The 16585-nt window shown below is 42.1% G+C and overlaps 1 protein-coding gene across 3 annotated transcripts in view; it reads right to left on the bottom strand.

Moving 5' to 3' along the window:
- Cdin1 (CDAN1 interacting nuclease 1) overlaps positions 1 to 16585 on the bottom strand; it is a 189404-nt gene that overhangs the window by 146449 nt on the left and 26370 nt on the right. For 2 of the 3 annotated variants that reach the window (XM_042687641.1, XM_042687639.1), the window contains exon 2: positions 405 to 450. The exons of the other annotated variant lie outside the window; for it this stretch is intronic. In XM_042687641.1, the coding sequence (XP_042543575.1) occupies positions 405 to 450 (46 nt within the window). The remainder of the gene's footprint in view (positions 1 to 404; positions 451 to 16585) is intronic. 3 annotated transcript variants of the gene reach the window in all.

The following is a 16585-nucleotide window of genomic DNA, read 5'->3' as shown; positions in this document are numbered from 1 at the left end:
TCATGATAAATGACTCCATTTTCTGCCTCTCTTGCCTTCTGCCACTCCAGCAATGGTCATTTATCATCATCTCTGTCAGCAATGGAAAGCAGCACTGACAGTGCAAGTCAGCAAACATTTAGCACATGGAGCCACGCAACACAGGGAAATTATTATTGTCAGAATAATAATGGTTTAGCATAATTTATTACAGGTCCACCAAATAAGCAAAGGCTAGATGTTATTAGACAGATGGATGGGTAGGCTTGGCAGGCCTCCACTGAGACCCAGGCGGTGCTTGATGTGGAAAGGAGGCCATCCTCCAACCCAATCAGAGAGCTGGCAGTTCAATTACAAAGAAATAAAGGGACATTCATCATTCAATTAGGCACCTGTCAACCCTCACAAAGGAGAAAACTTCTAACCTGGTACTCCTGGGAGAAGATGCTCAGCAGAGTGGCCTGCGATTGACTGGAACAAATAAAAGAAGGACAAAGTTAATTACTGGAGTGCACAGCAAAGAAACAAAAGAGAAAAGAGCTTCAAAGGTAGGCCTGCTGCCCTGTAATCTAACAGAACACGAAAACAAGGGTGGAAAAGTTGTTCCAGATGAACACCTCAAACAAAGGCTTCCTGATGCTAGGTCAAGGAGAGAGAAAAAGAGAAAACGGAAATATGATTGTGCACAAAGCAAGTATCCTATTATTTGGATTTTTTAAAACTCAGTAGTGGTTGGAAATCCTGCCCAGAGTTCGCAGTGTTGCTAACGGGCCGCGGGGAAACGAGGCTCCTTTCCATAAACAGTAGCTTGCGACCCCACACTGTAGAGACCACCACGCAGCTCCTTCTCTGACCACCTTCTGCAATTTCTTTTGCTAGTAAGTGGGAATCCTTTTCTGTGTCTATCCTAGGGTTTTCTTTTTGGGTTGGGGAACCTTTGGTCTTGGCAGATGTGTATAGCAACAAAGACTGTGAAAATGGAAGCTTTCCTAGCAGGAAGTAGAGGACCTGGAATGCATCCTTCCCAGAGTAGAGAGGCCTTATCCTGTCAAGGCTCCACACGGTAAAAACCCTTGGCAATCCGTCAGTAGGAACTTTTAGCACTTAAACCCCACTCCTACTCTCTTTGACCACATTCTGTAGAGAGAGCTAGCTACTTTAGCATATCTTAAAGATGACAATTAATGAGACATTTTCTTATTAAATGCTATCTAAAGAAATTGTGCTTTAAATCATTTGGCTTTTAGAATATGGTAAAGATACATGAATAATCCTAAATTTTGTATTTATGAATCTCTCAGGGAATTTGGAGCATGTGGAATAAAAACGACACCCACCGTATTTTGTTCTCTCACTGTCGGTGTGGTCATGTGTGCCCCACCACACATTTGGCTTCTAACCCCACCCACCCCTCCCAGATGACAGCACCAGAGTAAGCAGACAGGCAGGCAGGTAGATGGATGGATACACTGTTTGCCAGGAAAAAACGAATAATTAAAACACTATACAATGAGGCAAAAGTACTGATAGCATAATTATATATTTATTACTATCTTTTTTTCAATTTCCCTTAACTTGGTAAAAAGCTCTGGAAAAAAATACATGAAATTATATATAAAATCTTCCAATTATGCCTGGTTTGCCAAGGTTCATCATGCAAATCACCTACTCTGGTTAAGTTGCTAATGAGCTGCTGGGAGGGGGAAAATGACAAAAATAGAAGGCAAATCTCTATAAACTACGTAATAAATTAAAGTGTTAGATATTTATGTTTGATTCGTTAATGAAGAACTGCATTCTCATTGTACAGAAAGTGTTTTAAGTTATTACTCACTTGATGATAACCACAATATAATGCCAATATGCAAGGTTTAAAATATGATGAAAATGCATTTGGAATGACAGAGGAGAAAACTAAATTGAAAAGTAATTGCAGATGCCAGAATGGGAAGACAAAGAGACGGCTAGCGAAATAAAGAAGAGCCCAAAGTGAGAAGTTGGTCGAGTTGCGATTCCATATAAATGGAGAATGAGAAGATGCCTGTAGCCAGAAGCATGTGGCTAAAGCCACATCTGCAGCCTCTGGGAAACCTTGAAGCTCTGTGCCCATGACCTGATGTTGGCTAAATAATAGGTAGTAGATATGTGAGGCACTCACACAGTTAACACAGATGGACTGGGAGAACACTGCATGAAAAGAAAACTCCAGTGACTTCCACAAAATGTCCAGAATAAGAAAATCCACAGGGATAGAAAGTAGTCCCTGGGCACCAGGGAAGCAGTAAGAGGGAGGGAGGACTCCCACCTGCACGTTAATGGTATGGGATTTCTTTTCAGAATAAAGAAAATCTTCTGAATTTATGAAGTCGTGAGGATGCACCACGTCATGAATAAACTTAAAGACTACAGAACTTTACCCACTTCTTAAATGGTGAGATTTGATGTTGCATGAATAACAGGTCAAAATTATGGATTATTTTCCCCACGACAGTTCCATTGTTCTTCTATTGTAAGAGCGGCATTTTAAATGTGTCCTCACTCTGTAAATGAGGGTAAGCCAGGCACTCCTCAGTTGAACTTTTGGACTATTTCTAGGGAAGCAGACACTAAAAACATCCAAAGAAACCACATTTGAGCCTGTATTAGCTCAGGTGTGTATGCAGGGTTTTATGATACAATCTACTTTCACTCCATGTGTCTACCTTTTACCCTCCGATTCTGAACTCGTTTCTGGCTCTGCTGGTCTACAAATGCCATGGGTGGATGTCTCCTCCCAGGAGCGCTCCACAGGGTGGGGAGCTGCAAGGCAGCTGGAGTGTAGTGCAGCGTGGACAGTGCTTGTCTGTGGAGAGCACTGTGCCCGCCTCAAACTCAAGAGTCAATGGACAACTCTTAGCACGTGCAAGTGAACATCCAGAGACCAAATGGTACCAGACTGTCACGACTCCTTTATGTCTAATAACAGAATTACTTTCCAACCTTTTCATAAAGAAGTTTAGGATACTGTTAAGACCACCTAAATTTTTTTTATTCTTTTTCTGTAGAAAGATATGTTTTTCAATTCAATCTTTTAAATTTAATATGTTAATAAAGGCATCTAAAAAACTAGTAAAAAATGATTCTCTAGTTTTACTCCATAATGGCTATAAAGATAATCGATATAATTACTATCATCTTTTCTATTATTTCCCTTCAAAAAAATTCCAATTATATTTACACAAGGGTGTTAATAATCTCCTACTCTTTCTGTATTTTGGACTGTTCTTACCCCAACCCCCAATTACTACATTGATGCTCTTCATTTTAAGAATTTAACAGGGAGACACAGTAATTAGCATAAAAGTACCTTTCAAAATGTGCAGTGCCTTTAAATAGCGTCCATAGTGCTCTTTTGAGGTGCAGCAAACTATTTGAATCCTCAATAAATGTCATGTTTTCCCAAATACATTAGTTTGAAAAAACTGTAGATGTTCTTTAAAAACATCATCATCATGATATAGTCTATAATTATTCTACAACCACCCATTTTAATAATAAATGCTGGCAATGTTAAAGCAACAAATGGAATGCCTTAAGATGCATTAAGCTCTTCTCTTATGAAACTCAAAATTTTAAATCTTACCACAAGCCTTTTATTCTTGATTCACAATCAAGACTTTTGGCAGCTATTCTCAGCACTTAATGTCATTCATGCCAATAAAACCAGTCTTAGCTGGTTCTAAATGCCTTCCCTACTTCTCCATGGGTCTGAAGAAAAACCAACAGATGAGCAGAAATGGAGTTCATTCCCTGAGACAGCTCACGATACAATCATACAATCAGGCTCTGCTGTATACTACCTTTTGCTACATAACTTACACTAACTGTAACAGCTCCTTTGTTAACTTTTTCTATGGAGTTCTAATAAAAAAAAAAGAGAGAGAGAGAGAGGAGAGAAGAGTAGGCAGCACTCAACAAACACCTACGGTCACGGTGCCGTGCAAACGAAGGCAGAACCACTAGCAGCTGTTAGGCTCTGTCTCCTTTAGCCTCTGTAACAGTAATGTTCGTGTGCTTATTTAAGAAACTGGGGAGGAAAGATGAGGAATCTTATCCAAAGTTGGCTGCAGGCAGTTGGTGCCTCCTCAATCTGGTTCCAAGAGAACAGAGTACTTACTAAGGTTTCTAGAAAGCTCGTTAGGCCCTGCGAGAGCAGTAAGGCTCATTCCAAAGAACAATGTCTAAGTTTCAGACACACAGTGAGCTTCAGGAGCTGTCCAGAGGCCAAGGGGTCTGCCACCGTGACTCCCGTAACCGGGCACCCACTGCAATGCTGGACAAGAAAGCATGGCCCCGCGCCCGGGGCAGGCTCACCATCAGCACTCTGCTCCCAGGAGCGGGGCGAGTTCAGTGGCAAAGCACCAGCCTAGCACGCGCTAAGGACCTGCGTTCCATCCTATCACCACAAAGCAGTAAAGTTCACCACCCATTATTCCTCTGCCCAACTTCACAGGACTTCATCCATCATCCAACAGAGTTAGCATGCACTTACTAGGTATAAATCTTAGCAATAACTTGATCAAAAAAATATATATATATAATATATATATTATATATATATATACCACATGTGCTCAGTCTGAAAGAGAAGACATGATCATGAAAATATAAAGACTTAGGGTTACGGTGCATTCCTCCTGTTTTTGTGCTTGCTCTGTTGCCATTTTTGGTGGTATTGGAGTTTGTAGGAAGGTCTGCTACACTAGAGTCACGCCCTACCCATCTCTGCTCTGGTTGAATTTTGAGTAGAGTCTTGCCGACAGCCAGGCTTCCTGGGACAGCACCGCTTTGATACAAATCTGGGTCTATCATGCCTAAACTAAACCAAATGAGTTAAACCATCCTAACAGGCCCATATCAAGCATTGAAATAGAAACAGCAGTAAGAGACCTCCCATCTAAGAAAAGCCCAGGACCAGATGGTTTTACAGGGGAATTCTATAAGGCCTTCAAAGCAAGGCTCACACCAATACTCCTCCAACACTTCAATGAAATTGAAAGAGAAAGCTCACTACCAAACTCATTCTATGAAGCCATCATAACCCTCATCCCAAAACCAGGCAGGGACTCATCAAAGAAAGAGAACTATAGGCCCATTTCTTTGATGAACATTGATGCAAAACTTCTCAACAAAATTCTGGCCAATCGACTTCAACAATTCATCCAAAAAATCATACACCACAATCAAACAGGATTCATTTCAAGGATGCAAAGCTGGTTCAATACACACAAATCAATTAAGATAATTCATCACATCAACAGGAGTAAGGATAAGAACCACATGGTTATCTCAATAGATGCAGAAAAAGCATTTGACAAGATCCAACACCCCTTTATGATGAAGGTTCTGGAAAAATTAGGAATCCATGGAACATTCCTCAATACAATAAAGGCTGTATATGACAAACCTACAGCCATCACTGTACTTAATGGTGAAAAACTAAAGCCATTTCCTCTTAACTCAGGAACGAGACAAGGATGTCCACTCTCTCCACTTCTCTTCAATCTAGTATTAGAATGCCTAGCTACAGCAATAAGACAAGATGCAGACATAAAGGGGATCCAAATAGGGAAAGAAGAAATAAAACTCTCCCTCTTTGCAGATGACATGATCTTATATTTAAAGAATCCCACAGATTCCACTCCCAAATTACTTAAGCAGATTCAAAACTTTGGCAAAGTAGCAGGGTATAAAATTAACCCCCAAAAATCAATGGCCTTTCTGTATGCCAACAATGAGAAAAGTGTGGCTGCAATTAGGAAAGCGACTCCATTCGTAATAGCCCCACAAAAATAAAATACCTAGGAATTAACTTAACCAAAGAAGTGAAGGACCTCTATGATGAAAACTTTAAAAACTTGAAAAAGGAAATCATAACAGAACTTAGAAAGTGACAAAAACTCCCATGCTCCTGGATTGGAAAGATCAACATCGTGAAAATGGCAATACTTCCCAAGGCTATCTACAAATTCAATGCGATACCTATCAAAATTCCAACTCATTCTTCAAGGAAATAGAAGAGGCAATCCAAAAATTCATATGGAACAATAAAAGACCCTGAATAGCAAAAACGATCCTCAACAGAAAGAACAGTTCTGGAGGAACATCAATACCAAATTTCAAACTCTACTACAAAGCTTGGTACTGGCACAAGAACAGACCTCAGGACCAATGGAATAGAATTGAAAACCCAGAAATGAACCTAAAGACCTACAGCCATCTAATCTTCGATAAGGGAGCTAAAAATGTAGAATGGAAAAAGACAGCCTCTTCAGTAAATGGTGCTGGCAAAATTGGTTAACTACTTGTAGAAAACTAAAGCTAGATCCTTATATATCACCCTGTACCAGAATCAACTCCAAATGAATCAAAGACCTCAGAGTCAAAGCAGACACTCTGAAAACATTACAGGATGGAATAGGAGAAACCCTAGGTCTCCTTGGCACAGGCCAAAATTTTCTTAATAGAGACCCAGAAACACAACAAATCAAAGAAACGTTGGACAAATGGGATTGCATGCAATTGCAGAGCTTCTGCATGACAAAGGACATAGCTAGCAAGCTCAATAGAAAGCCCATGGATTGGGAGAAGATCTTCACTAGCCATACAACGGACAAGGGTCTCATATCTAAAATATACCTGGAACTCAAAAAATTAAATCCCCCAACAACAAATCTTCAAAGAAACAACTGCCCAATAAGTAAGCGGGACAAAGCCTTAAAGAGAAACTTCTCTTTAAGAGAAGTTTCCTTAAGAGGAAAGAAGGTTGTCCAATAGACACATGAAGAAATGCTCAACCTCCCTAGCCATAAAAGAAATGCAAATCAAAACAACATTGAGATACCACCTCACCCCAGTTAGAATGGCTATAATCAAGAACTCTAATAACAACAGATGCTGGAGGGGATGTGGACAGAAGGGAACCTTACTGCATTATTGGTGGGAGTGTAAACTTGTTCAACCACTTTGGAAAACAGTATGGAGGATCCTCAAAAGACTCCACATAGAGCTCCCCTATGACCCAGCAATCCCACTTTTGGGCATTTACCTGAATGATCACAAACAAGCTACCAGCACAACTATGTTTATTGCAGCATTATTTACCATAGCTAAGATATGGAACCAACCCAGATGCCCCTCAGTAGATGAATGGATCAAGAAAATGTGGTATATATACACAATGGAATTCTATGCCTCCATCAGAAAGAATGACATTGCCCCATTTGTTAGGAAATAGAAAGGCTTGGAAAAAATTATATTTAGTGAAGTAAGCCAGGCACAAAGAAACATAGGTCCCATGGTTTCCCTTATTTGCAATAACTAGTATATGTCTGAGTCAAGCAGAAAAGGTCAGATAAGTTGATGTTAGGGAAATGAACCCTAAGATATGTATTCAAATTTTTTTTCTTTCGTGCGATTGTTTCTAACACATTTATAAGATTATTTCTTTGTTGCTTTGTGTGTCCCTCCCCCATGGTATAACCCCTGCTTTCACTGTATTTGATGTTGGTATAATTTGTGGAGGGAAGGGGAAAAACAAATAGTTTAAATAGGGATACAGTGGACCCACTGCAACAATGAGATGTACAAGTCGTTATGTCGAAAACTTTACAACTTTGGTGTAGGAGGGAGGGCCGCGGGGGGGGGGGGGGGGGGGGGGAAGAGGATTGGTGGGAGGATGGGAATGGATGGGAAGGGGAAACAAAGGAGGAGGCTACAATGCTTGATAAGAAATGTACTCATTATCTTGCCCATGTAATTGTAACCCCTCTGTACAGTATTTCCACAATAAAAAACCAAATCTGGGCCTGTGTGTCATCGCATCAGCTTTTTCCTGTTGAGATGGGGCTGGAATAATTTTTGCTTGATCTTCAGTGAGCCAAGCGGCTGGGATCGCCACATGTGCCTTCCTCAGACTGAATGTTCTTTATAAAAATAGACGTGACTGAGTTCCACGCATGGTCGCAAAATAACGGACACATCATGCACTTCCCATTCGTCAGGACTGCCTTGGGTTGAATCAGCTTCTCCCAAAGTGTGGATACGCCAGGCACCTGAGCTGTTCTCGAGACCTGTTTGTCTGAGTATCCAGAAAAGCCTGGGTTCCACTGAAGACACTTAAATTCTCTTCTGTGCATCACCATCATGTCCTGCCTGAGGCTTATAGGTTGTCCCTAGATCAGAGAAGTCTGAAGGCCACCCACCCTACAAGAACTGAGGTGCTTCGGCCCAGGACATGGCCCGGGAGGCGCACACTAAGCTGACTGGCTGCGTCGGCTCTGCCTGGCTTTCTCTGAAGTTACGGGACTCAGCCAGGGGTCTGCTCATGGCTTCCGGGCCAGCCCCAGCCTCATGGAGGAGAAATACAGGCAGTCTAGAGCTCATGCCAAGTCCCATCTTACAGCTCTTACTGGCTCCTGGACTAGCTCAAGGCTGGTCCTGGAGTCTGTGAGGAGACCGGCCGTCTAGCTGTTTTTTGCTGTTACTCAACTCCAGCCAGCCTGACTGCTGAGGCTCCTTCCCAGGACAGAGCTCCGTCCCGTCCCCACCCGCTCCGCCTCCCCCACTGAGGAGCAGAGGCAGGCGGGGTCCCCGAAGCCCCTCCAGGGACACCCCTCCACTGAGGTCAGCTGGGTCACGGCCAGACCTGCCCAACATGTGACAGCAAATATGCTCCCAAATCAACCTTGACTATCAACTCGATCCATGAGGAAACACAGACTGAAACCTGTTTTTAAGCATAGGCACAATTAAGAAAAATTGGTGACTCCGATGAAACAAACACTTTCAGAAGTTTCTCTCTTCAAGTTCCCCACACATAAAATTCTAACCACTTACGGCCAGTCATCATTCCAATGAATTGTGTCTAATGCAAAAGGAGAAGAAAGATGCATTCACCGGGTGACTAATTTATGGTCTCACTAAATCCAGTAGAATGAAGGATTCCATTTAGCCCGTCATGAATTCTTAGACCAAAGCAATTCTATTAAAAGCCTTTGAAGAAAAAAAGAAAGAAAGAAAGAAAGAAAGAAAGAAAGAAAGAAAGAAAGAAAGAAAGACCCTGAACTTGTTAGGTCAGTTAACAAAAGCATTCCCCAAGGATTATAATTATATCAGATACCACCCTTCCCACAATTTCAAAGCACTGACCATCTAAACAGAGTGAAAAATTAATATCTTAAAGAGCTTTGTCAGAAAAACAAAACTGACACAATGCTTTACAATTCACGTTATATATTATATATACACTATACATACATTATATATACTGGGTAGCAGGTGCTGATATAGTAATATCAAGGCTGATATGTGTATATTCAAGTTAGGAAAAAACTGTCCCCCTCACACAGAGTTCCTAAACTCAACCCTGCAACTCTAGGGGCTTCAGCAGTTCCTCTGGACTCACCCTTCCGCATGTCTAAGAGTGCCCTGTCCTAATGGAGATCTCGGGATGCACCCTACCCCAGGAAGCCAAGACAGGCCTGGGTTTCTCCACTGCAGGCTTCTGTGCGTACATCAGCCTCCACATACCAGTGCTCTGCGCCCTCACAGGCCCACGCTAGACTCAGTCAAAGCACCACAAAGTAGGTGCCCCTCTCAGACGGCCTTCAGAGTAAACTAGGGAGGACACCTGAGAATTTCCAACATGATCAGATTAAACCAGAGCTGTTCTCCAACAGCTCCAGTCAGGAAACCAACAGGTGAAGAATAATGTGCTTTCAAATAAAAACTAAACTAAAACGCAAGTAACTGAAAAAGCCTGTATCAAAGCCAAAGGGAGGGGGGGGACACGGAGAGAGGAGCTAAATCTGAAGCATTGTAAAATCTGAGGAAGGCTCGCAGCTTCACAAGCTTCATGGATCTGTGCTGGTCCAGGAGTGCGGGAAGCCTTCAGACTTGCTGGGTTTAGAAAGCCCAGACATACATGTGAATTTGGATTTTAAAGTGTTTCTTCATCTGACTGTCTAATAGTCACTGAGTTCTTTAGAGCAAGGGCTATTTTCCCATCTTTAACTTACAGCACTGATATGGAAAAGCAACTACTTTTTGCAGTGTGAGCATTCATCTAGAAAGAAAAGCCAATACGCATGGGTGCAGTGACCAACCAGATGATGTCCTCTAAGTCTTTCTTTTTTTTTTTTTTTTGGTCTCTTTACTTTAATTCTGTATGACCTCCATTATTTCTGGACATTAAATAATCACCCATTTAGAAGCCACTCAAATCAGGTGGCTACTTCATTTATTCAGTGATTCAGAAAATATTTATCAAATACTTGTTTGCTGGCACAGTCCATGGCTGAAGAGCAGACACACAAGTGTATGCAAGAATTGTACACTTAGAGATACTAGGAGATGGGGTAGCTGGGTGGCACAGCACTTGCCTAGCATACACAAGGCTCTGATGTTATTTTCCAGTACACACACACACACACACACACACACACACACACACACACACACACACACACACACACAGATCCTGCTAGGGGTAACATTCAATTACTGATTATTTGGAATGAACTGAAGAAGCCCCTGCTGTAGACAGCAGCACAGAGAACAACAAATTCTCCACCTGTACCTCCTGTACAAATTCCCAAGAAGGGATGAGACCAAAACCAAAACAAAATTATAGTAAGTTCTCTCCAATGCCTTGTTAAAAGGGATCTTGCCACAGAATGGTACACAGCTAAGGCGGTGACGCAATCCTGCAGGAGTGAGTCAGAGGCCTGCGTGCTCACTCCTGTAACCCTGATCCTGCATTTGGTCTACAACTTCTACACATTTGTAATGGGGAGTAAGAAGCGGGGGGGGGGGGGGTGGGGGGGGGGACGGATGAGGCTGTAGCACCTGAAGATGGAAACATTTGGAATTCATAGTAGCACAAAACCATTACTTTCCCCCCTGGGCCCCTTGAACTTTAATAATGTCTGGCCTGGATGACCAAGCCGTTCTAAAAGCAGACAGAGGAAACTTGCCAATAGGAGATACTGCTGGAATGATTCTTCGTTTGGAAAGATGTTACAGGTTCTCTTAAAAACAGGTTACCAATTTTGTGGACACTTAATTCTAACACGGTGACCCTGAAATGGGGCAGGTGTCTTTGTCTAATGCAAGAGCAAAACCCAGGTAAAACCTAGTCTTCCTACATTCTTATTATCCCCACATATAAAGTAAAAACACAGAACACAGTTACATATGCATCCAATCAAAGGCAGTGCGGCCAGAGAAGATGTAAAAGGAAGCTACTCATTCTCTCTTCAGGTAAACAACGCGGAAGCCAGTGTGTGCCGGTAATCACCTGAAGAGAGGCTACACTAGCAACTGTGACCAGGCAAACTGAGCAATCAGTTACACTGTTTGCATCACACAGCCAAAAGGGACTGTCATGTGTGCAACTTACTATGTTTATCACTTTACTAACATTGTTCGTTTCAAAAATGTTTAGATGGCATGATAAAGATACAAGCATGTGCATAATCTTAAAAGACAAAGCACCTAAACTTTCAGCTTATATTCAGGAGTTAAAAGTTACTTGTCAAAAGCAACTTCTGGGCTGGGAAGGTGGCTCAGTGGTAGAGCGCTTGCCTTGCATGCATGAGGCCCTGGGTCCGATTCCTCAGCACCACATAAGCAGAAAAAGCTGGAAGTGGTGCTGTGGCTCGAGTAGCTAGAGTGCTAGCCTTGAGCTGAAGAGCTGAGGGACAGCGACAGACAGGCCCACGAGCAGCAAAAAAAAAAAAGCAACTTCTGTTAGAACAGGATGTTAAACAGCAACAACTTCACTAAAGGGTTAGGGTATACCTCAACTGGTAGAGAGCCTGCTTAGCAAACACAAAGCCTTAGGTTTAAAACCCAATATTGCCAGATAAAACAACTACAAACACACACACACACACACACACAACTAAAGAACAATATTTTCCACATAGAAAGTCTCATATACATCACTATAGTGACCTTCTCTACCTTCCTTCTAGAACTAAGGTCCCTGTGAAGGACTCACATACAGATTAGAGGAAAATCTGTATCCAGAATATGTAAAGAACTCTTGCCACTCAGTGAAAAATGAACTAATTAAAAAGTGGACAAAGAACATGAACACGCATTTCTCCATAGCAGCCAATAAGAAGTTTGGTATCAAGAGGATATAGAAAATAAACAAGTTCACATGCAGTAGCATAACTGTACTCAGAGACGGCACACGGGCTTGAAGACGGGAGGAAGGAGCACAGACGCATCGCTGATAGAACACGAAACCCTGCAGTCAAGGAGCTCCTAGACAGTTCTGAATCTGAGACCATACAATACACAAACCCTACTGAAAAGTACCCAAGAAACATAAAACCTTACATGCTAACATTCACAGAGGCCCAAGGGGGAAACAATCCAACACCTACGAACTGAGGAGCAGATACACAAAGTGTGGTACATGAGTACAATAGATTGTGCAATCAAAGAAATGCTATGACATGAATGAACTTCAAAAGACACCATACAGCAACACACACCGCTGGCTCACGCCTGTCAACCTAACTACTCAGAAGGCTGAGACCTGAGGACTGGGTTCAAAGCCAGCTGTGGCAGGAAAGTCCATGAGACTTTTATCTCCAATTAACCATCAAAAAGCTAGAAGCAATGGCACAAGTGGTAGAGCCCAGGCCCTGAGTTCAATCCTCAAGCACACACAAAAAAAAAATCATAAACAAAACTAAGCTACACCACATTAACCAAACTACACACACACACACACACACACACACACACACACACACACACAGTCCCATTGTAAGATGTGGCCAAAAGGCAAAACGCACACAGGCGAAGTCCAACAGGCAGGGAGCAGGACAGAGAGCAGCAGATGGTGTGGCCTGGGGCTGAGGTGGGCAGGGTGGAAGTGAGGAAAACACTATTCATGGGTACCCAGTTTCTGTTAAGGGGGTGAAATGTCTTGGAATTAGATCATGGTCTGTTAGCACAAGACTGTGAATACACTAAAAACCAATGACTTGTACCCTTCAAGAGTGAATCATATCTCCATATGAAAAATGCTAATTAAAAATTAACATTTCTATAACATACAATAAACACAGCATCAAATCAGAAGGAAGGAGGGAAAGGCAAAGAAGAGGGAGAGAGGGGTGGGTGGGGAGGAGGGGGAGGACAGAGGGATGGCTGGTCGGAGATAGACTGGGACACAGGGAGCGCTCAGAGAGGCCTCGTGGGCCCACTAGCGAAGCGAAGCATCACATGAAAGGCCCGCGCTCGGAGGTCTCACGAAGGAAGGCATCTGAGGGCACAAAGTACTGGAAACTTTTAAGAATGAGAATATTCTTCAGCCAATCCCCCACAGACTATTTGGCGCACTGTGCAGTTTACCCTCCTGTCCTCCTGCGAGCCCACCACGATCGCTCTTTCTGTTCTGCTTCCCTGAGGCAACGGCTACGGGGCTCTCTCCACTGAGCACAGCCCCCACCTGGCCGCCCCGTTAGGGATTTCTGAGAGGAGATGATGGGGATGAGCAGAAGGCCCGTCCCGTCCCCAGCAGCGCCTGCTCCTCACAGGCCGCCAGGGGACCCCTCATTTTAACCCTGAGAACTGGGAATCAAGGAAACACCTGCTCTCGCCAGCGTCCCCGAGTAACCCAGAAAAGGACACCAAGATGGACGCCGAGAGTTAAGAAATCAGATCGTATTCCTCTAAACTCAGGCTCAAAAGTCTCTCTGTGACTTCCAACGTGTTTGGGTTAATCCCTAGACAGGTGCCAGCTCTACTTAGAGTAAATTAACCACCCCTAATTGTCCAAAAAGAGCTTGCTTGTAATTGACAAGAACACAACTAAATGTAATTACGCCCTTCGGGAATATAAGCTGAGAGGACACCTCGGAGGTGAAGGGAATCGTGACTTCTATAAACAGGAATTTTAGTCAAACAGAAGCATCTTAAGTAAAGTTTAGATATACAGTCCATTAAGAACTGGAAACTGGAATCATAAGCAGATACATAAAAAGCTACCATGAGCAGGAATTAAATTACCCAACACTGGTTTTACCCACAAGCCTTTTAATTTAAATCTCGCATGGCTCATTTTGGATGATTTTCAAGCAGAAAATAAAAGGGAATTTCAGTTAAGAACTGCTGTCCTAAAGTTCACTGCACCAGGCTCTTCTTGGTCCTTCACGTTGCTATCTCCTGTCGGGGAGCGGAGGATCTCCCTCCTCCATTTCCATCTCCTGGAGAGGGGGTAGTGAGGGGTCCATCCTGTGTTCATCCTCTGGGAAGCAAGCCCTCCCACCTATGCAAAGATCTTTGAGATAAAAACCCCATGGATTTCCCTACCCTAAACTCAAAAAGCAATTCTGTTGAAATCTTGACCTCAGATCTTCCATCATCGTCAAAGGGCAAAAGTGACTGTGTACACTTTCCTTACAAAGAACAGAACCAGCTGCTCTTAGCACTTTGGTAGAGTGCTTGCCTAGCATGCAGGGGTTCGATGCCCAATACCACCAAAAACAAACACCTCAATAGAATCTTATTCAGTTTAATGTAATTAGAAACTGTTAAATGTCCATGCTCAAATAAGGTAATTAGATAAAATATATGATATGTGAAACATCAGTCTGCTATGTAGTCATATATAACATTAGCTATTTATACGGTTTGTATGTATACACACACACACACACAGCACAGCACATAATGTACTTTGTAAAAACCTGCATTAAGGTTATCTGTTATGACCTCATCTCCTGGCAGAAGGGAAAAGGCGGATGGAATTCAGGCAGGGGTAAGATAACACTAGAGTCAAAAAAGAAAAAAAAGAAAAACTCCTTGTCTTCCTGCAAGCTAAAGAAGCAAGTGATAAGCTGTGGGTCAAATTCCCACTTCTGCAATCAAAACTTATCATAGGAGCCCTTGAAAAAGGAGAGTATCAGTCACATGCTAATGACTTCTGGGTTCTCTGAACTTCTAGGTGTACAGGAAAACTTGAAAGCACTTCACAACTCCTTGCGGGTATAATTAGCCTGTTGCAATTGTTGGCAAATCTCATCCTGGGACTTTAAAAGGTCACTCTGGGCTCTAAGATACCAAATTTGGAATCATACTCCCTTCTGGACATATTAAGCACACCCTACAATTAGTACACAGCTGCACCTGCTGCAAAGCTTCTTTCTTCAATGATGTAAATGGGGACACTCAACAACATTTCAAATTCTTGAGGGATTATCAGACCCTCAGAAAGCAGGCAAGGGACAAGTCTAATGTCCACTGCGGGGGTGACGGATGGCGGTCACACACGTCTGCTGCTGGGTGATTGATGGCGATCACATTATGACCACCGGCAGAAGCCACTGTCTGTTCTTTATAGACGGTTCCGGGAACACAGGCAGCTCACGGGCTTGACTCCCCAGCTCATGCACGCAGCCAACATTCTACTTTGCTATTTTATAGTAACTTCCTCCTGATCCAGCTCAGTTTCCATAAACAATCTACAGAATGACAGACAAAAATAAAATAAAAAATAAAACAGCATTACTGCTTTATCTAAATTGCTCCAAATCACAGTGAAGAAAAGATGCTACTAAGTCACATATGGAGGAAAAAACTTGTATTATTTAATTGTGTAGCTCAGAGTGACACAATTCTCCTTTACCCTAGTAATTCCAAAATATTGTACATATTTCATAAACTGACAACAACAACAATTTCACAGCTGTAGTAATGTGGGGGGAGGTATTGTTTAAATGGAAATCATTTAGAAATAAAAAAGAAAAATTGAAAGTCAGATGCCTGAAGTTTGAGGACGCTTCGGAAAACTTTGAGTAAACATGGACAATTAATGAAATAGTGTTAAGCGTAAAGCCCTAAGCCCAGCTCCTCCTTCCTCTACGCCTCCCTCCCTCTGTCCACGGAGGCCCTCCAAGGCCTGGGCTCTACCCCCTTCTCTTTGAGTCATATGAGTCACTGCTGTGTTCTACTGCATCAGAAAAGAACAATTCTGGGGCAGCTGGCATGTGTGGTCACATAAACGAGGAGAATGACTGAAACATCTCCTTACATGAGTAAGTCCAGGGTTGGTAAATCTATCAGAAAGCGACACTTACCATCACCCCAGCACATAACTTATGGTCATATATGCTTAAGTACATTCCTCCATATATAAAGTGTTTTTAAAACATAATTGGAACTCTTAAATAGGGGAAAACATGCTTCCAAAAGAGTTTTAGGACATCATTAAGTAATTTATGTTATATATTAAATAATGCATAAAAACTTTTAAATGATTGACCAAATAAAACTTCAATTAGTGAGGCTATTTCAAAATTAGCTTGTGTTCTTACTATTCACTTCCCTCCAAAAATATTTTACCTTATATTTAAATATATGTATACATACATATGCATATACATAAACACGTGTGTATAAGTTTACATATATGTATATGAACACAGATCATATGAAAGTAAAGCATATGAGTGTCAATTGTTTGAGGTTTGTTGTTGGGTCTATACAGTAATCAAATTTAGAAAACTATAAATTATATTTAAATTTATTATTTACAAGCAAT

The sequence above is a fragment of the Dipodomys spectabilis genome, unplaced genomic scaffold, assembly GCF_019054845.1.
Source record: "Dipodomys spectabilis isolate Male_0828 unplaced genomic scaffold, ASM1905484v1 ptg000108l, whole genome shotgun sequence".
Classification (NCBI taxonomy): domain Eukaryota; kingdom Metazoa; phylum Chordata; class Mammalia; order Rodentia; family Heteromyidae; genus Dipodomys; species Dipodomys spectabilis.
This window is presented reverse-complemented; position numbering and strand designations above follow the sequence as displayed.